At 41.7% G+C, this 22,669-nt stretch overlaps 1 protein-coding gene across 3 annotated transcripts in view; it reads right to left on the reverse strand.

Annotated features, from left to right (window-relative positions):
* Window positions 1-22,669, reverse strand: part of LOC121290177 (disintegrin and metalloproteinase domain-containing protein 12-like) — a 450,435-nt gene that overhangs the window by 104,132 nt on the left and 323,634 nt on the right. For all 3 annotated transcript variants that reach the window (XM_041210433.1, XM_041210431.1, XM_041210430.1), the window contains exons 9-10: window positions 20,286-20,455; window positions 14,160-14,244 (exon numbers count right to left, since the gene is read on the reverse strand). In XM_041210433.1, the coding sequence (XP_041066367.1) occupies window positions 14,160-14,244; window positions 20,286-20,455 (255 nt within the window). The remainder of the gene's footprint in view (window positions 1-14,159; window positions 14,245-20,285; window positions 20,456-22,669) is intronic.

The following is a 22,669-nucleotide window of genomic DNA, read 5'->3' on the forward strand; positions in this document are numbered from 1 at the left end:
TTAGATGCTCCCAGTCAACTCCTGACTCAAGCTGATTAGACCCTACTACTCAACTACACACCCCATGCCCCCGATTACCCCCCCCAGAAGCTCGATGCTAACTCGTATTCGAGATTCAAAGAGCTTAACAAGGGTGATATGATGCAGGATGGAAGCGTCCTGGTAGCTCCCTGGGGATCCTCCACAGACATGCTTGATAATCCTTTGGTGCTTGCATGTGAGCTGCATATTGATGCAGTGGAATCCCTTGCAGCCGATGAAGACTTTTGGGTGCCCTTATTTCCATACACGCTTAATCAATGACCTTCTGGATTTGTGGGAAGCCAACCAGAGCCACAAACCCAAGCGCTTGCTCATTCCAACTGGCTTCATTTGTGGAAAAGTGTATCAAATTGACAGCCCTGGCAAATATGACATTTGTCATCTGTGTAATGTATTTGTGGGCAGAAGATTGCAAAATTTTGCAAATATCTCCTGCAGATACTTTTAAGGAATCAGGCGCAAAGATTTTGAGTGTGGTGGTCACTTCGACAGCCACTGGTAAAGTATTGCCGCCAGATCCACATGGCAGCAGATCTTCCATCAGGAGACTGCAAATGTCTGCGATCACTTAATGTGATACTTTGAGTTTCCTGTGGCACTGGTGTTTGGACATGTCCAGGAAGCTGACCCCCTGTCTACAGATCCTGTGTTGGGGGTAGCACCACCTGCCAGCTGCTGCTCTTCCTGGTTCTCATCTGAGGTCCCAGGTAAACCTGCATAAAGAGCATCCAAGTTGAACTGATGTTTGGGAGAGGGAATGTGTCAATCAGATGCACAAAACTCCAAAGTGGTGGAAATGACCCCCAAAAGTAGGAAAAGCACACTTTTGGAAAAGGTTCTGTAAGCAAAAGCCTTTCACCTAGGCGAGGGAGCAAGTGTGAGGTCTCAGTACTTAAAATATTTTTTTTGTCTCTGCCTTTCATTTGTTCAATACCCTCAGTTTCCACCTTTCTTCCACTGGCAAGTTCCACAAAGCTCAGGAGTCCCATAGTTAAAATTGAAACCTCCAGTTAAAACAGCCTTAGCTATCCCTTAAAATATTTAAATTGGCGACACTACTCTTGCAAGGGAATTTCTTGCACACTGCTGAACGCAGTTGAGTTAAAAGCAGAGGTCAGCAAGTTCAAGCAAGAATCCCAACACGCCGTCAATGTCAGAGCTTCTAACCACCTGCCCACTCCCAAACCCATTCGCTCTGTTCACTTGAAACTCTTCCCAAAGTAATTGTTCAACAAGCCTGTAATTACCTTATTTTCATTTACAATATTACCCTAATCTGTTTTTAAAGGGCCCATGTTATCCTTGACTACCCTTTCTCTTCCAATATAACTGTGAAAACTTTTTGCGTTAATCTTGATATTCCACATGTGTCTTTTTTCTACTTCCTATTTGCAGTTCTTACTATCCTTTTTGTCTTGTTTTGTTTTTATAGCTATCCCAGTCCCCTGGGTCGAAACTACTCCTTGCACTTTTGTATGTCTTTTCCTTTAGCTTTATGTTATCTCTCACCTCTTCTGTTGACCATTGGGAAACAAAACTGTTAAATTAAAGGAATTGTAAAGATAGTTTTCTGCTTAGGCAGAATTTTGGGAAGCACTGGAAGTGATTGACACTGGATTAATGGATAAAACTTTATGAAACTGTGCTCTAGGCAGGAAGCCTTGCCCACTGAGATCACACATGTATCAGGTCTGCTTCAAAATAACATCTGCTCACTGAGGGACAGATTTTGAAAAAAAAACTTCTTTTGTTGCCATTCTCAATGGGCTAAGTCTAAATAAGCTCAGTGGACAACTTTATACCTGTAAACCTGTTGCTAGAGTAGCTTTGTGGCATTTGGCCAGTAAGTACAAAGCTCTGAATTGAGGAAATAGTTTGCTCACCGCTGGTGTGTTCTCATTCAGAAGCTCATAGCATGTGAAACATGAATACTGTTGAATGCTAAAAATGCTGAATGGTTAGTCTTTATAAGAAAGTAAGTGTAACAGGTGGGACTACTTTTGTGCTTGGATTAGGGGAGGTGGACAGAGAGGGGAGGGGAAAATAGAGATCCCAAAATCAACTCCCACCACAACTGCCCCGTTGAACATTAATCTGGCTACTAATCCACCAATCTCTTTAACAGATATTCATTCAAACCTCATAAACTCCCATCTGAGAACAAGCATGGCCATCCCCACTGATTCAACAAAATAATCCTACCAATCAGCACCCGTAATAAAGAAAAACATGGCTTTTATCCCATCCATAATGTGGACAAAGATGCCGTTACCCTCTCTCGCTGAAGAAAGCTTATGCTGCTGCCACTGAGCTGTAACTAGGCCTTCCCCACCCCTTTAAGGGAAAGGGATTGTGGGAATTCATCCTGGGTCTTGGGCATGCTGTCTGTGGACCGGGTTTCAGTTCATTGGTGGGCGATGGTGTGTTGATTTCTGCCCAGTGTTTTTCAGTTTCTTACTTTGGTTTGCGCATATTTTCATTTATTGTTCCCTTTGCTTCACCACAATTCTTTGGGCAGAATCTACTACTGTCAAGCTAGGAGGAGGGAAGGGCATTTAATTAGGTGGAATGATGGCATACCTCAGCCCTGCTGCCTTCCCACCTCCACCAGAATTAAGTTCTGAGCATGAAGGCCCATCCTGACCCACCGGCCCTTAAGTGACCAATTAATGACCAGCTTAAGGGCTTCATCTCACAGCCACCAGTATTAATGCAGTGGCAGGTGGGCCTGTCGCCATGTGGCCCACGTGGCAGCTAAAACCATGCAGCCTGCCTGTCACCTCCAGGGTGGGGTCCCTCAATCAACACCACTCAATATCTGATCGAGGGACTGGACATTGGGAAGGCAGGTGTCCCACCGAGAGCCAACCCTTTCTGCTGAATCCCCTGCATCCCTCTCTCCATGACCCCCCACATGAGAAATCCCCTGTGGTCTGAGTCAGCTCTGCAATCCTGAGATTCTTGTCCTTCCCGCATGGCTTTCTCAGTGACAGTGCTGCGCACAAGGCCAGCAAGCTTCTGATTGGTCGGCAGCTCTCGGTAGATGACTTCTGTCCTGGGGTTTTGATTCCAGGGGAAGGCCCGCTGGTGATCTCACCACTGCCTGACTGGCTTGTAGTACAGCAAGCCTTCCGAAAAGAGGTGGCGTGGGTTTCTCGCTGGCTCTCCAGCCAGCTGGCAAGACCCCTGACGCCTCAACAAGATTCTGCCTTTGGTTTCCTGATATTAAAGAAAATGGTCTTTTTGGATCTAAATTGAACTACTCATGCCTTCCCACACAGTACTCCATCTACAATGAGCCATTTTAGATTTAGTTTTGTGCCATGAGAAAGGGTTACTTAATAATCTGGTGGTAAAGGAGCCTTTGAAGAAGCATTGAGTTTGAGAGAGATTTAGTTAAGTCCAAAATTGGGTCTTAAATCTTAACAAAGCAAACTACGTGGATATGAATGGTGAGTTGATTATGGTAGATTGGGAAACTGGATTAAAAGATACAATGGTCAATAAGCAATGGCAAACACTTAAATAATAAACAAATAATTTGCAATAACTATACTGGTTAGTTAATCTGTGTATGGCCCTTTGTAACTTCCTGCTCCAATATAATGGGCGGAATTTGTCGTCCCACAGGCGGGTGCGTGCCCGACCCAAAGTGGAGTGAAATAGTGCGCGATGACGTCAGCTGAGCATTCCATCATCATCACACACTCTCGCGATCTTTCGGTCGGCAGGCGCGCATGAGAGGCGGCAGCCTGCCTGCCTGCCAACAATTAAGAGGCCTATTAAGGCCCTTAAGTAATTAATTAAGTTGCATTTTTTGCTGCCCGCTCAATCTTTTGGTTGGCAGGCAGATGAATAGGCCAGGCAGCCTTTGCATTTTTCACGAAACCTCATCCATGGGTGGGATGAAGTTTCCAACAGTTACTAAAAAAACAGTAAAAATGTTTTAACATCCTTTTTTACATGACCTTCTTCATGTGACTGAGTCACCTGTGGGGACATCTCTATGTCATTTGTTTATTGTTGTATTTAAAATTCTTCAGCTCCCTGAGGCGGCTCTGTGCCTTCAGGAAGCTTTCAGTGCGCGCTCCCCCATGCATTCGCACACTTCAACGCTCGTGCTCCTCCCGCCCCCAGCCCAGCAGCGGTGAGCGTTTCAGGGTGCCTTTCACGCTGGCTGGCCATTAATTGTGCAGCAAAGGTTCACCAGACTGATTCCCGGGATAACAGGATTGTCGTATGATGGAGAGACTGGGCCGACTAGGCTTGTATTCACTGGAGTTTAGAAAAATGAGAGGGGATCTCATTGAAACGTATAAAATTCTGACAGGGATAGACAGACTGGATGCAGGGATGATGTTTCCTCTGGCAGGGGGTTCTAAAACAAGGGGTCACAATCTCAGGATACAGGGTAGCCATTTAGGACTGAGATGAGGAGATACTTCTTCACTCAGAGGGTGGTGAGCCTCTGGAATTATCTAGCACAGAGGGCTGTGGAGGCCAAGTCACTGAATATATTTCAGAAGGAAACAGATAGATTTCTGGACTCTAAAGGCGTCAAGGGGTATGGGAAGAGGGCAGGAGTATGGCGTTGAGATACAGCATCAGCCATAATCATATTTATTGGCGGAGCAGTATCAGAGGGTCGAATGACCTACTATTTTCTCTGTTTCTATGTTGTTACCCACCTTTATCAACACCCTGGGATGGAGATCATCAGCTCCGGGGATTTATCAACTTTCAGTCCCATTAATTTCTCCAGTGCTACTTTTTTATTGATAGCATTTCTTTCAGCTCCTCGGTTTCGCTGGTTCTCTGGTTCTCTAGTATTCCTGGGGGGTTTTCTCTTACCTACTTCCAATGAGACAAACACAAAAGCCAGAACTTTTTGGCCCCATTGGCGTCGGGCATCATGGCCGGCGAGGGTGGGAACAATATGGCAAGAGGGCCAAAAATCGGTTTCACGCTGTCATGAAACCAGTTTGTAATTGTCCGCTCCACCCATCAATTACGGGCCACAATTCCCACCGCTGCTGGTCGGGAACCTAATTTCAATACTCAGCATCTCATTATAATCCTCACGTTGGATCATTTGGGCCCATGCTTGCAAGCCGATGTGCTTCATAACTGTACATAAGCCACGTGCACCTAGCAAGCTGCACTTTGCTTGGGACTTTGAGGTTTGTTTGCCTACTTTGCTTCAGTCAGCACTTGCAGTCATCAGTACCAGGCTTCACAGACAGCATCACACCACTTTTAGGAGGGCTCACGGGCAGGTCTCTACCTACCAGACCAGTCATAAGGTGGGGGTGGGGTGGTTTTTCAGTAGCTGCAGGACCATGGCTTGTTTGGGGAAGGGGAACAAGTGGCCTCAGGCAAGGGAATAGGCTTCAGGGCGAGGGCTGTAGTGGGGAAGGGAGATGTCCCAGGGGTGTGTGGGGGCACATGTTGATCTGTGCAAGTGGATTCAAGATGGTGAGGGCTGAGGAGGCAGTCTCCAGAGGAGATGAGACCAGATGGTGATGTGAGGGTGTGTGTGAGAGAGTGGTGATGTCCCTTGAGCTGACAGTGAGTGAGATGCCAATGAATGTGTGAAGGGCTTATGATTGTGTGAGTTTAGAGTGATGAGATAGTTGCTTTACCTTGGTGACACGGATGAGATCATTCATCCTTTTTCTACACTGGATGGCCAAACTCTTGTGTGCAGCATTGGCACTGACCACCTCTGCCACCACTTGCCAAGGCAGAGTGATGAGACTGACAGGACTCCTGAGGCCAGACCGCAGGCAGAGGACATCGTGGCAGGCCTCCATGCCGTATCTCAGTGATGTGTCACTGAATCGGGAGGCTGCACTCTTTCCTTGGTTTTTGGCACCGGGTCATCACTGGAGCATTCCTGGGCTGCAAGTATTGAGAAGTGTGCACGCAGATGCAGTTCAAATGTGGCACCCTGCGAGAGTAAGTGGCGAGGTAACAGCATGACGGGCAAATTGGAAGCTGCCCATCAGCAAGTGTTTTTCCTGTGGCTGCATAATTAATGAGGTGGGATTGGAATGACACGGTGTGAAATCCCGTCATTGCCACCGGTGGGTAAAACAACATTTTTCCTGCCTGCTACTGCACTTTGTGCAGATCTGGGATGATTCCACCCAAAGAGTGGAATTTTCCATTCCGGGACTAAGTCCCATGGTAGGGGTGGGAACGGTGAGGGTTACCCGCCGGGGAGGCCATGCAAATTCACACAGTATCGCGTGATGCTGACCTAGTTAATTATGCAGTTGGGGGTTTCCCGATGTTTTGCACAGCAGGGCGGGCTGGGATGGCCAGCGCCCCACCATATCAAGGTGCCATATTTAAATGGCGCCCGGACATCAAATGACCTACCATTGAAGAAGATGGACCTCCTGGAAGATCCTGATGACAGATGATCCACCTCCAAGAAGCTGCTGCAACTCAAAGATCGACTTGGCAGATGCTCCACCCACCCACAGCTGCACGTGGTGTTCCAGGCTCCAAGGTTACTGGAAGCCTCCACCTTCCCTCCCAATCTCCGCAGGATGCCCCAGGCCCTCTTCAGGTAAGTCCTGACATTTCCACACCACGTTGGTCCAGATGTGTTCTGGACCAGCTTGATATCCCGCTGGTGGCACGGACAATTGGACAGGGAGACAATTCCGGTCGGGCCTTCATCTGCATCCTATTAACGGGTTTCATGCCGGTCTCTGGTGGGAATGGCGACCTGCCATGATGGGTGGGAATTTGGGTTCCCGCCGTCATTTTATGCTGATGAGAAACTGATCTTTCAGCTCCTGCTGGATGTTACCTCCTGCCTGCTATTAAACCTGCTGCAGTGGGGACTGGGAAATCCCATTTAGTTTCTCTGCCATTTTAGGTTCTCTTGTCTCTGTCTGTAGTGGGCCCACATTTGTCACTGTTAATCTTTCCCTTTTTACATACATATGGAAGCTTTTACAGTCTGGTCTCATGTTACATCGCTAGTTTACTTTCATATTCCATTTTCTCTTTCTTTATCAGTTTCTTGGCCCTTCATTGTTGAATTCTAAAATGCTCCCAATCCTCATGCTTACAGCTTTTTTTTGGCAAAATTATAAACCTCTTCCTTTGATCTAATACAATCTTTAACATCTCTTCTTAGCCATGGTTGGATCACCTCTCCTGCTGGGTTTTTTGTGCCTCAAAGGAATATAAATTTGTTGTAAGATTATGAGGTGGTATTTCCTTCAGGGTTATCTGAATCTCCTGTCATAGGTTCAGTGAAACATTAGCAGAAGAGGCAGAGGAATGGCATAAACAGCCAGTTACGTTGGCCTCCCATTCAAGGTACAGAAGAGATTGGGAGGCCCTGTGTTGAAATTCTACGTGAATTTTAGGATTGATGTCAGTTCCAATGGGTGTTGCAAGGATTTTGTACTGGCAACAAATGTGTCATGTTGAAGCAAATTAATCTATTCTGGATAAGAGAATTATAAAAAAACTTAACTCTGCAGGTTATATTTTATTTCATGCTGGCTGTATATTTTAATTCATGTTTCCATTATGATCTTTTTCTATGTGGCAATGGTGGTTCTAATTTTTTAGAATTAAGTAAACCAATCTAACAAAATCAGTTTAAAAATGTATGGTTTTAAAAACAAGAAAATTGAGAAAAGTTATGAAATATGTTGGATATAGTTTGGTGAGTCAGCACTGGTATCAAGGTGGGCCAAATATGTCATCGCTGATTTTAAAATATAATTTACATCTCTGTTAGTCTTCAGAATGAAAGAAGTAATATTTTATTAAATAATTAATAAACATCTGCAGCAAGTTCAATAAGTGTACAAACTGAAGCCAATGGTTTCCAACATGTATAAGAAAAGAAGAGTCTCCCTGTTAAACTTTTCCTGCCAAAACTTTTCCTCTCCTGAAGCTTTGACCCATGCTGAGACATGGCTTCATAGCCAAAACCCACAAATGTGCATTTTCTAACAGCGGAAATCACTGGATAGCAATCAGAAGTGGCTAGGGGTTCTTTCCCTTCTAATATTCTCCCCATTATCTCCTCCATATTGAAAATGCTCACTCATGCTGGGGCACAATTCCAGAGGCATTGGCTGCCCCAGTTTCTCACCCCTGTGGATATGCTTCATGGCTTTAGGCAAGCTATTATACCCAGAGAATCAATACATTTGAGCCTGAACCTGCACTTAACTCTACAAACATGCTCACTCACACAAAACATAAAGATCACTGAAAAGCAATCAGGAACCTTGGCTGATTCCCCTCCACCCTTTTCCAAGATGCTGAGGCCAACTTTAGTACTTTTGCTGCTAACTCAGCTGAAATGAGCTAATCCAGCATGGTTCAGTCTCCAATTCATTTCAGTTGGCCAAGAAAGAACTTATCGTTAATCCTCACAATTATGTCAAGTACTTAAAGTTTAAAACCTATCATGAAGAGTACTTTAAGAATAATGGGGCCAGCATGGATTGACAGGCTACTGACATGCGTTTATAATGGAAGGTAGATTTACAAGAATATAGATGGACATTAAAAAAAATGTATTCATTAGAAATACGGAGAAAGCATGTATAAAGAATAACTGAAATCTATAAATCTGGGGATTGATATTTTACCAGCTCATCTTTTTAGGGAGCATAGCTGGTTTGTTGGGAATTAGTTCAGGGCAAGTTTAGGTGATTGGAGATCAATTCTTTTTGCTAGTTGTTAGCACTCTGTCCATTTCTATCTAATTTCCTGATTTTGAAACAGATTCATATTGGACTCAGTTTGCTTCTTTGCTTGTTTTTTTTTATCTTGAGAGTTCAGTGTTGAAGGAATGAAAAAAAGAAAAACAGCACCAGTGAAACACATGGGGGTGGGAGGGAATTTTAACCCCAAGCAGGAGTGGGCTAGGGGCTGGTGGGATTTTTAAAAGTGATTTTTAAATTCTCGAATCTGACCCCAACCCACCCATTTCTGATCTTAACAGAGGCAGGTTGATGGGTTGGGGTTGGGGGAGTTGGGGGGGAGCAGGGAGGAGTTCAGATGACCAACCTTCTCTCAGGGGATGGGCCAATCACCAAAATCTTTTAGGGAGGCTAAGGCCTCCATTTTACCAATTTTAAAAAAATTAACTAGTGGAGGCTAAGTTTCCTGGGGCTTTGCGAATCCCACCATGTGAAAGGAGAAGGGAAAGGCTGATCCAGGAGTTATGGATTTACATCACTTCTTTTGGGCTGGGCTGAGCTGAGGAGGAATGCTTTCCCAGAACCAACAAGCTTACCTCAATTGGAGCCCTGTGCTTGACCGAGCACCAGCTTACAGGATGTTGGAGTGCCTTGCAATGTCCGACCCACCTCCCCCAGCAATGTCTGACCAACAACTCCTCCCCCAGGACGTGTGACCTCCCAGGGATGTCTGAACCCTCTGGGGATGTCTGACCCCCACCCCGCAACAATGTCTGACCCCTTAGCAAGGTCTGACCATCCAGCTATTCCCAATCCCCACAAGGTGTGCAACTCCCAACCCCCCATAATCTAGGACCCCCATGATGTACAGACTGATGTCTGACCTCCCAAAGATGTCCAGCCTGCCCCTCCGATATCCATCCCCCGCACCCCCTGTGATGTTCAATGAGTAACTAATATAAAACAGGTTGATCCCTTTAAATAGTGCTGGGTGGGGGAGGGGAGAACCTTTTTGCTGCTGAACACATGCTGAACTATGTGGGATTAATAGAGGGCATCAACTGGAGCACTGAGGTTGAAAATGGCACCACCGGAGTCCAATCCGCATTATATACTGACTGACCACAATCTGCCTGCTCTAAATCATTTCAGCGCACACTCCAGTGCCCACATTAACAACCTCACTAAAATGGTGTTCAGTACAGCCATCATTTTGGACCCGAACTGCACCCTTAATACTGAAAATACAGGCACCATGCAACCAAATTTTGCGGCCCTATTCTCGAGTAACACATGTTTTCTTGTCGACTCAATTCTATTTGGATTCTTCTTATTTTACTATTTAGCATAAGAGTGTCCATCCATTTTAATTCACTAATGATACTTTTAATATTAATTGTGACTCCCCTTTTATGTTTTATTTTGCAAGTAATAGAACAAACGGAAAACTAATGTCACATAAAGGTATTTGCACAGTTTTGAAACCACTTTCTCCTGAAATCTTGCCCAATAATTAATCAACTGTTATGATTCACAGCACAGAGGAATTAAGTGAGAAAAAAAACATATTTTAGTGTTCCCTATGGTTATTTATGAGTGGCCACAACTGTTGTCATTGAAGCAATGTTCTGGCATCTTGCAACAGGCTGCAGAAAAAGTTCACATTGTTTTTGTTGGAAAGAACTCTGGCCACAACATTGCTTAATATTTGTCAGTTTATAAAGAAAGAGCTTGCATTTATGTAGCAACTTTGATGTCCTCAGAAAGTCACAAAGTTTTCTACAACCCATGAACTATTTTTTATGTGTAGTTATCATTATTATGTCAGCATGTTAGGTCCACAAACTGCAGTAAAATAAATCACTGGATAATATGCTTTTGGTGGTTTTTGAGGGAAAATGCTAACCAATACACTGGGAAAACTCTCCTACTTTTCTTTGAATAGAGCTGTGGGATCTTTTACATCCATCTGTACAGGTGTAATAAGTATATAAGACGTCATCCAATAGATAGGAACCTCTGACGATGCACCATCCCATTAGTTTAGCACCCTATCAGTACAGCACTGAAACATCAGCTTAGATCGTGTGCTCAAATCATGAGCTGGGCCTTAATTTCATTACCTCTGAATTAGAGGTGAGAGTGCCATCACTAAACCAAACTGTGTGGAGGCAGACACTATAGACATGAAACAATAAAGCTTTATTTACTTCTATTTGGATGTTAATGAGCTTGTTAATACTCTCTCTGTTATAATGTTACTTAACCAGCACTCCACCACTGCACCTCACCTTCCCCCCTCCAAACAAAATATTTCTGAATTGAGTGGCAAATGACATCTCAAAGATCTGGAGATCAGTAGGGCTGTAGATAATGGCTTCTCCCAAAACCTTTTTACCTTACCTTCATGGTTGGAAAAGTTAGTATGCCGATCTAGTCCACCTAAATTCACCACAGAAGTCTGCATACAATGAGGAGATGGATGGCTATCACCTAAACATACAAATATGATAAACCTGGGCATTTTCACCAACATCATTTAAATACACACTTATCTGTCACATGATATTGGAACAGGGATTTTGTTGGTTTTTGGTGGATTTTGGCCAGGTGTCGGTGGGAAATGGGCTGGGAAATCATTGCACTAGCCCCTAACCAATCATTATTCTTTCAAAAAAGTAAATGCATTTACCCAGTTGTGAACTTATTAAGCTGTGTGACATTGTCAGAGTCAGAGAAAGATAGACTGGATTAAGAGAAAACAAAAAAAAGTACAGAAAAAAGTAAACAGAAATAAAAGTATAAAATAAAAAAAAATCTCAGAACAATTTTGTACCAACAGTAATGAGATTCCACAGTTTCAACTGTTTCCCTTTTGGGCTCCTGAGGTTGAATAGCATTACAGGAACACAAATCTAATCATTGAAAGGATCCTTAAGCTGTTAAGTACCAGACCTAACCTTCATTGGCAAGTTTAATTCTTAATTAATGTGCTAATGCAGCAATTTCTCAGTTCCACAGAGGGATTAGTGACAAGATCCTGTTTGCAACAGGCTAACAGCGAAACACCCAGCGATTTGTGGCAATTCACAACTCACAGTGTACCTCTTCCATGCCACAGACTGCTAGACCATTTACACACCAATAACATGTGCGCATTAAGCTTATCGTTATTTTGCCTGCAATTTCTTGGCCAATTCTACCACCAAAGCTCTGTCAATTTGGCTGACCCTGGAACAACTGCCAAGGTAAATGGTGGAGAAGTTGAGTAGGCAAAACTTTCTAGTAAGGTGGAAAATACATCTCGAAGACCATGGCTATTTTGAAAGCCATTGTGACGGATATTTACAGCCTGCATTGACTTTACATCCCCATCATACTTTCGATCCAGCATAGGTATAAACATAGTATGAGCACCATATATTAATGTTAATTAACAATTCAGTTGGAATTGTGACAGAAATGCTTCAGCTAATGTTCACTAACAACTTGACCTTTCCCCTTGTATCCTGTTGCACCTAATTGAAGTGGATTGGAGCTGCAAGTGATGAGTTATACAATCAGCTCTGCATCACTTTATGGCCAATCAAGTTGACCTCTACGCAGACATGCATGCACCGAGTTCACCTACTGTCATCCAACTAATGGTTACATTTCCATGTCAGGGAAGACAAATAAAAGACAATTTTAAAAAATTAAATAGCTCTGAAGTGGCCCAACAATTATACCTCTGCAGTTGTTACAAAGCCAAAGTATTGTGAGACTATTTCTTTGAGATGGTCTCAGAGTGTTTACTAGGACTGGATGTACCATCGATTTAGCAACTTCATTTTTTAGCTATGCTGCAATTTTTATATTGATTAAACATAGAAATCACTTTGCATTAACACAAAATTGTAGTATAATCATACTGCACCTTGACTTAAGTTAACATCAAGCTAATAAATTGGTATTGAACTAGTCACTCAGCGGAAGACTGCAGTTTTAATATTCTGTCTTTTAATAAAATAAATAATTTGACCACTCTTCTACACTTCAATTCTCTTATGGATTTTATGATTTATATGCAAATGGTAACAATTATTTTAATTATTATTACATAATTTATAGTTCTAAAGTGAAAGCTAAAAATGCGGCTCCGTTCCAGAATAAACAAAAGTTGATGCATTGTTAATTATCAAGAGAAATGGCAAGAAAAAGTATGACCTGATTCAGGCTTTCAAAAGTTTTAATTTGACTCCTTAAGGAAAAATAGGAAATCTGTTGATACTTAAATAAATGGCTTGAGAATCATGTTAAGATGATTATTTTTTGACAATTAGTGGATTTGAAAACAAATGATTAAAGCATTAGAAAGTTGAACACACGAGGGTTATAAAATATTTGTTTTAATAAGCTTATTGTAAAAACAGCATTTTGGAAACTAGTTCTTTAAATTTTGCATTATAAATGTAATGTATTCCTTTAGGAAGTCTAGTCACCAACAAGTTATGAAACTACAGGGGGGGAAAAAGAAATATAACTTGTTTTGTGGTGCCAGATAAACAATTCCCAGAAAATTGTAGTGTAGAACATGGCAATCTGCTGTACAGCGACCCTATCAAAATAGATATCTTATTAAACAGGCAGTTTCCCCTATATTTCCCAGGAGTCAAGTATCCCACTCCTGGACTACATACAAATCGACTTACCAGTTCTACCAAGAAAGGACTGAAAAGGAGGAATTGGGAAATTTCTTAAGTGAGAATACATACACAGAATGTTTTAACAATAGATTTTAAGTCTGAAAAATTACCACAACTTATATTGAGTAACAGCAAACAATAACCTCTTTGGGAAATCTGGGATTCTGCAAGATATTATTAGGTGAATGTTTGTACCATCAGGAAAAATGGTGTTGAAGGTCAAAGGCTTTTCAAACTAATCGAATAATGTTCCTTAACCAAACTCTGGAAAATTATCTTCTCTCCCTGCAACTGTATATTTGCATTTCCAACACAAGGGGCAGAATTTTACGGCCCCATCATGGCAGGGGCGGGGTTGGAAAATGCGGCGAGCCATCCAAAACGTCATTGACTTCGGTGGGACTGGAAGATACCGCTGGTGGGAGGGGCCACAAAATTTTGCCCAAGATATCCTCTCTGAATAAAACTGCAAATTAATATCAGGTTGTTTGCCATTTTATGCTGTGGACATGTCCTCAGCAGAAACCGCACTGAAACTGGTCACATCCGTATCATTTAGGAGGTCCACAATCAAGAGAGAAAGGACTTAAAACCAGCAACTGCATTTGAACTTAGGTCTCAGAAGTAAAAAAAATTGTGTGGTCATTCAATGTCTGTTGTTAAAGTTATGAGATGAATGTGTCCGACAGAAATAGGCAGATTCTAGTTTAGACCATTCGCTATTTTTCTGATCGCTACTCACCATAACAATCCCTCCTGACTGCTCTGCTGTGCACATACTCATTATTGGTGCCATTCCAATGGTTGTTCCCTGGAAGTACACCCCACTGCAAATAGATAACAAAGAGACTTCATCATAGTCTGAAGTTAAACAATTTGGTTAACTAACTTTTCTCATAACTTTTGTGCTTCCTATTTGTTCAGTAATAGCGGCAGGGCTGAGACTGGGATTGAAATTTGGGCCTTCTGGTGGGAAGTCCATTCTTTGACAACTAACACTATCAGCTGTTCCCACAATTACAGAAACAAAACAGGACAGTAATTAGTCAATTAATCGTTAAGAAAACTGTTTCAGTTTCATAATATTGTTTATTATACCATTCTATTTTTCCCTTTTTCTCTTGCCCTGAAGATTGTAACTTGTGGAGCATAGCTCTATTAGTCATCAGCTCAGTAATATCATCCCCAAATATCTATTATTTACAAGGACAGACAGTTAATCAGCTGTAAAGAGCAATATTGACCGAATAAAGTACTGCATCATAAGCCATGATCGCAGGTGATAGCTCTGATCACTAATCAACCACTCATAAAAATGGTTTTGAGTCATCAATTCTAGTGTAAGGATCACAACGGATTCCTAGGTAATAGGCATTAAGGTACATGATAGGGTGTTTGCCATTATATGCCATCTTAAAGTTTATTGAATAAAAGCCTTTCCTATAATTATATTGAGGGAGTTGTTGATTAATTGATGTACATAACTCCAGCTCAATGTTGATTATTTCTAACTAATTGGCTGATATGTAGACATATTCCGATTCCAATATATTGTTTGGAATTCTGCCATATACCAATTTCTTACAAAGCAGAAGGCAAATTAAACAAACCAATCAAATTGCCCAAAATACAATCCCCCAAATTTTTCATCCTCCACTTTTAAATATCTGAAATTTCCAATGTCTAAAATAAGGTCCTGTTACAAAGCAAAAGTTAAAAATGTACATATTTCTCAAGTTTGGATATGATAGTGTAGTGATTATGTTACTGGTCTAGTAATCCAGAAGCCTAGACTAATAACCCACAGAACATCAGCCCATAAAACCACTATGGTAGTTTGAGGAGTCAATCTGAAAAATCTGGAAATTTGAAGAAAAGCTGGTGTCATAAAAGGTGACTGTGAGATAAAATAAAAACCCAACTGGTTCACTCATGCCCTTTAGGGAAGGAAACCTACCACCCTCACATCAGGTCTGGCCAATATGTGACTCCTATCCCACATCAATGTGGTTCACTCTTAACTGAACTCCGAACTGCTGGGTAATATCCACCACTCTCAGCAAGTGCCAGCTGTATTTGTGATTCTGACATTCCGAGAATGAATACAAAAACAATACTAAATTAAAGTAGTTTTTATTATGAGTGAATGATGAACTTCAGTTATGTGAAAAGACAAGAGAAAGTGGGATTGTTCTCTTTACAGCAAAGGTTATGGGGAAACTGAATAGAGACATTCAAAATTATGAGGGGTTTTGATTGAATTGCTTTCACTGACCATTAGCAGGAAGGTCAGTAAGCAAAGGTTGCAGATATAAGATTATTAGCAAAAGAACCATGTTAGAGATTAGGAGATTTTACTTTTAATGTCATGAGATGACTTGAAATATGCTGCCTGAGAGAGTAACGGAAACAGATTCAATAGTAAGTTTTAAAAAGGAACAGGATGCACACTCGAAAAGGGAACATTTGCAAGGGTAAGAGTAGAGGTGTGGGATTATTTGGATAGCTCATTCAAACAGATGGCAAAGGCACAATAACATCCTTCTTATGTGCTGTATGATTCTATAATTATGCCTCAACATATCTCAATAGTCTGAGTTTGATTCTGAAATTAATATTTTGATGCTTTATTGCTCGCCAGTGTGAAATCAGGGTGTGGTGCCGATCGCAGGCAGCAGTCAGCTTCCCACCTGCCCCCGCTGAACCTGCCCGCCAAGTTCAAAATTCTGCCCACAAAGTTTTTCAATTAATGCACTTTTTTTTTTCCCTCGTCCACAATTCAGAGTGGCAGTCAGGTACAGGGCAGGAAAGAGCTTCTTTGTGAAGGAAGAATGACTATTCTGGTATCTGTTAAACACAGATAAATCCAAATCCAAAAGTTATCTGCTTTTCCTATTTTTTTTAACATCATTAACTTCTATTAATTGTAAGTTAAACCTCTAAAATTTACTAGAATGTATCATTTTAATGTTAACATTCATTTTTTTCCTGGATGACACACTGCCACACTCGGAGTTCTTTTTCAAATTCATTCATGGGGAGTGGGCGTCTCTGTGGGCTAGAAATTATTGTCCATCCCTAGTTGCCCTTGAGAAGGTGGTGGTGAGCTGCCTTCATGAACCGCTGCAGTCCATGTGGTACAGGTACACCCACAGTGCAGTTAGGGACGGAGTTCTAGGATTTTGACCCAGCGACAGTGAAGGAGTGTGTACGGCTGGAGTGGAGACAGCATTTGTTTTGAATGTGTACAGAGTGAAATTTGCTGGCTGCATTCCTCAAAGCTGTAATAAGAAACAACAACGTTCCCTACTCTCAGTTAAGGGTGCTGGCTTTCAATTGTGAGAATTGTTCATTGGTATATTTCACATCCAGTACTTTTTCCATGTGGAGCCAGATCTAATGATATGGGGACTGAGATATAACTGTCACTCATGAGCCAGTGGATCACAGAATAATTATATGCAGTGATATCTTGCGAAACCCATCAGCATAACTAATTGCTGCAGAGATTTTAGCTATTGGACTATTTTTCACCGGAATCAATACAATAGGATAACTGTCCAAGAATTGCTTTATTTAAATGATCTAATAAATATACATAACTTGTGAAAAACAAGTATAATGTTAATTTGAGAATGATCCTTTGCAGTACAATTCCCCACCATCACTCCATGTAACCCAACCTCTCCCCCTTGACTGGGGTCTGCCTGACTAGCCCCAGCAGCTCCACCCCACTGCCTCTCTCCTGGGACTTCCATCATTGCTGCTGCTTTAGGACCTGCCACAGTATTACCATTGGTCACCGCTCCCAAAGGTGCTGCAGGGGCTAAAGAGATGCTGGTCCTCTGGCTGGCTGCGCTTGGTTCTTTGCCTTTAGGAGGCCTTGAAATCCCAATGGCAGGCAGTTAGCTGCCTGACTGCCATTTAAACCTGTCAGAAATGGTTGTGACGGGGTTTCCACCAGCTTTTAGTCTGGATGGGGACATCGTTGCAGACATTAAATTCAGTCCCACAATGTGCTGAGGGAACCTTTGCGGGCCACAGGGTGCCTGACCAGCCTGACCCCACCCCCCCCTCCCCTACCACCAACCCTGAGCCAGCAGGGAGGTTGCCAGGGTGTCCTACCAGTGGTGGTGTTTTGAGGCCCTAAAGTGGCCATGAATTGACCACTTAAGGACTGCAGTTGGCCTCTGGGCGGATAGGCCACTCTTGTCTTTACCCACCATGGCTGATTAGGGTTGAGTGGGAAGGTGCTGGGCTCTCCAACCTAAACTTTCCCACCTAATTATATGTCAGTTCTCCAATAACCTCCCAGCCCACTTCCAGTGGGGAAACTGAATTCCATCTGTGGTCTTGGGACATTTTATCCTTGTGACAAACTATCACTTAAAAATTAAGATCCGGAATTAATGAGTTATTTCCTTTAAAGTTTATGGGGTAATTTAGTTTTACATTTTTCAGAAGAAAAGACCTGAGATTTTGTAGCCATTTTTATTTCATTGTTTGAATTAATGAACAGAAAAAAGATAATTATACTTTTGCAGGATTTCAACCATAAAAATAAACTTATTCAGATTTTCTAATAACTCATCCTAAATTATACTATAATAAACTGTGCATTTTAAGCTCGTTACTATCCCTTCGAATAGCATAGGGTTTATTCTTAAATAGTATGGATATAGAATGACTGTAAATCAAGAAAATGGCAAGCTTTAAGTCCTAAAATTAAAAAATACCTTGTACAAAATTCAGGCAGTGAGTTGACATGTGGATATATTACTCCTTTGATGCCATCAGATTCAAATTACAGCCTCACTTGATGTTTCAATAAACTGAGCCATAAAGATTAGGATTGATTCCTTGTTTGTGTTGAGTTAGCTGATCTCAGCAGGCCTGTACTCGAGGTGCTACAATTGGCTTTGGCATCCTGGATTAGAGTGGGAAAACTCAGCCAAAGTTCCAGTCTTCATTATTATCTAGTGACTCTTGCTGTAAAAGCAATTGTTGAGAACAAGTTTGGATTTGCCCACAAAGACCCCATGCTTAAACTGCCTGCCGATAATCTCTTTTAAATCTCACATCCTTGCTGCCTGTGGAATCAGACTAACAAGGAATCAAAGCACTCAGGAGAGAATTAGCAAGAAAACTGAAAAATAGCAGTATTTAACTCTATAGTCCAGAAATGAGTAATCGTGACATTAGCAGACAATGTTCATGTGATATTTCTCTGTCTGCTACTGTAACAGAGGAATTGACCTGAAACTAATTTAATGTCCATTTTCAGCTCTTCTTTTTGATTGCAATAACATTCATTCTAAAAGGCCCCTGTTGTTAATTATCATCAGAATCTCATATTTTCCAATGAACAGGAAATGGTTTAAACATGAATAAGGAGGATTCCAATTAAACCCACTTATTCTTTGCTTCTGAGAACTTAATTTATGAGCTGCTGTTTGCTTTAGATTGCTGTTCCTTGCTAACACCTCTCTTCCCCATTGTGATTTGGCACATGCAGAGCCACATGAGATTTTATGTAAATACCTTTCGTGAGAACTGTTCATGTGGTCTACCTCCATTAGTCAACCTCTAAGTTCAGACTCAGCTCAGCCTTTTCAGTAGTTGGAGAATGTTACAACTACTGGTGTTCTGTAAACTGATGAGGTGCTGCTAGAGATAATTTGTCCTCCATAATTAGCCACTTAAGCTGTTTTTATATTGCAAACTTGGATTGTAATTAAGGTATACCATTCTTCTACATTTATGCAGCTGATCTCCCTTTAAACCAGCTGTAAAGTGGGTGTATATATTTTGTGCAAGTTGGCCTTGACAGTGCATGTGGGGAGCAACTTTTAAATATTTTTTTTCTTGGAATATGGATGACACTGTCAAAGCAGCATTTATTAGTCATCCTTAGTTATCATCAAGAGTCAGCGAATTAAGCCCTGATTTTAACCCAGCTGACCCAAAGAGCAAGTAGGGAGGTGTTAAGAACTGGTTCAGGAATTTCCAGATTCTATTCCTGAATCAGTCATAATGCAAAGCCATGTTAACTGATTATTTCTGGCTTTGGGACATCTGTCTGCTTCAGTGAAAGTGGGGCCTAATTACAGAGGCAAAGTCACAGTCAAATTATGTCATTAGAATACACAAGCAAGGTGGTTCGTAACTCTGTAAATTCAGTTTTAGCTTTCTCTTCTACTCCTGTGTTTCAGTAAACAACCTGTGTTAACTCCACTTTCATTAAACACCTGTGTGTAAACAAAGTGTGTGTGTGTGTGTGTGTGTGTGTGTGGAATGGAGAGACATCCGAAATTCTAATCACCAAGAGCTCGCAGTCATTTTATGTTAAGAATAGAAACTCACCTCAGAATCTGGTGATGTGGTGGAGTGGATATAGACCTATTTTATAGTGCATGTCACTCTCAATCTGGTTAATACACATAGCTCGTATCTCAATGAGATCTTAATATAGATTAAATGATTGTGTGGAATAATTTGGACGTTTCCATACATTGGAGTGAACTTCAAAACTAAGCTTGATTGATTTTTGTGACACAAGGGTATTAAAGATTATGGAACCAAAGTGGGCAAATGGAGTTAAGATACAGATCAACCATGATCTTAATGAATGGTGAGTCAGACTCGAAGGGCTAAACGGCCTCCTCCTGTTCTTATGTTCCTTCTTACTTTCAATATTGGTTGAAATACAAAGTTATCAACATCAAAATGTCGAGGAAACACATTGGACTGAACCAGCAGCATTACTGTAACAGAGAAAATAGTGCAAGCGCATGATTTATTAAGAATATAGCACAATTTCAATCTTGTCCACTTCAGCTATTGCAGAATGATACTTGACAGTACCTACCTCACGAGCTGGGCATTGTCATGTGGTTTACGGGACAGTAGTTTCATTTTCCTCCAGTCAAGAAATTCATTGAGTGTAGTGAATGGGTCTCCAGTTATTGAACACTTATCCATGTCAGTCCAAACTTCAACTCCAACAAGGGCAACTCTTATGTTCAAGGGTCTGTAAAACTGTAACAAAATAATTATTATTCCCAAAGCAACAAAGGGGCTATATATCAGCTATGAGTAGTTCAGTATCATTATTATTTAATACCAGTTACATCCATAATCAGGTACTGAACCTCCAAGTGTAATAACTGGGTCATAATTCATCACAAAATGTAAAAAGTTGGATTTTGCAGTCATAATAACTAAACTGTGAATGTTCACTGTCATCACTCCTCTGAAACTTGACTTCTGGAGTCCACACATACACAGTTAAATGCTATCATGCAGAAGTTACTGCCGGTGATTCTGTGCTTCTCCATCAGGTGCACTGTTGATGTCCTCACAGACGGCAATCAATTAGAAATCACTAAACTCACGCTCCCACTTCTACACTATACAAACCCTTGGGATAACATCCCCCCCCCCACCCCCTGCTGTCCGGGGCCGGGGGGGGGGGGGTGCACGTGCGGGAGCAGGTGCAGGCGGGTGGATTCCCGATTGGCGCTCCCAATCGGGGGCGTGTCGCCATTTTATGTGGGCAGGCCAATTAAGGCTTGTCCAGCGTGATGTCTGCCAGGAAGCTTTATGCGCTCCCTGTGCGGGTGGGGAGGGATCCCCTGAGCCGGGAGTGCACTCTCTCGCGCATGCGCACGGGAGAGCACACAGATCTCCCTGAGGCAAAATGCTGCCTCAGGGAGATCAGCTCAGGTTTGAAACTTCAAATAAAAATGAGAAAAAATTTCACTGCTATGTCCCCTCATGTTACACTGAGTTGGGAAATGTCCGTAACTTATATTTTGAAATATTCTGAGATTTTCAAATCACTCATGAAATCTCATCCCGCCCATGGATGAAGTTTCATGCTTTGCCAGAAGCCCGCCAGGGCTCCTGGCCTGCCTGCCAACCTTAAGGTTGAACAGGCAGGTCCATTAATGATTTCAATTAGTTTTTTAATGGCCTTAATAGGCTGTTGACAGGTTGGCGGGTGCACAACCGAGTCAGCTGCACGCCTAATGACCTGAAAATGTAAATGACACGGAGTGACATCGGGCCGCACACCTGATGCCACCCTGTGTTATTTTATGCGCTCGTCGAACAGAAGATTCTGTCCTTGAATAACTTACAGCTTGTTGAATGAGGTGCATCTGGGCTTTTAACAGCGTATTAAGTTCATCATTTCTGCTAAACAACCTCTCTGGCCCCAAAAACCTAATATCATATTTGTGGAATGTCAAATTTTGCCACTACTGTAAAATAAATCCACATATCTTTAAAATAATATATTAATTAAAGTGTACGATTTTTCAGCTTCTACCTTAATTCCATGTTTATCTCCCAATTTTTATTTCACTCTCTGTAAAATGATATTAAAAGTAAAGGATAATCAGTGCTATTAACTTCTTGGTTTGCTGTTTGTGAGAATTGCTCAATGTGATTGTCTGCTTACTTTGCTTGATGATAACACTATTGCTGGATGCCTTAAGATCCCCTTGACATGGAACCAAATTCAAATTAATTTCTGGAAGGAGAAACTCCACACTACAGAGGTGGCTAGATCTTTGTGGAAAGCTTACTTTGAGGTCAGTGTGGAACACCTTCACTTTGCCCCTGACCACAAAATATGGGCCAATATTTTCAGCTACATTTAAACAACTTGTTTAATTGTCTGGTACTTTCATTCTTCACGATTGCCCATTATTCCATCAAAACCAAAATAATCTATCAATATTACTGTTCAATTTATCTTCCACAAGCACCTTTCAATGACACCTGAAGATTAGGATTAATGCATTTATGAAATAATTGAGAAAGACAGCAATCTTATCTAGACCAACTGCTTAAACAGAGTTGATGGAAGCCCATTCGCTAATATCAATGCTGTTGGAGCTTCCCTCATCCATCATTCTGAAAATAAAGTAAAGAGGTAAGTGATGAAGAACTAGAAAAGTTTGTGGATAACAAACAACAGTAAAGATGGCTTTTAGTTTGTGGCTAATACACATCTTCCACAGCCGGAACAAGCACCATTCACTGCCCACTGCATACTGGTCAGGGGTGAAGATGCAACCCCTGTATCAGTATAAGTTGTTAAATTGAACAGCAGCAATAATAATAATGACTAGGAAGACTTTGCTATTTAAAATTAACTTTCTGTTTCTACAAAGGCAAGATTGCTAGTTGTTGTGGTGGCAAGTTTTCCCACAGGTGCTGATGACAGGACCGTCATAAGGGGAT

This window comes from Carcharodon carcharias, chromosome 17 (assembly GCF_017639515.1).
Source record: "Carcharodon carcharias isolate sCarCar2 chromosome 17, sCarCar2.pri, whole genome shotgun sequence".
Classification (NCBI taxonomy): Eukaryota; Metazoa; Chordata; class Chondrichthyes; order Lamniformes; family Lamnidae; genus Carcharodon; species Carcharodon carcharias.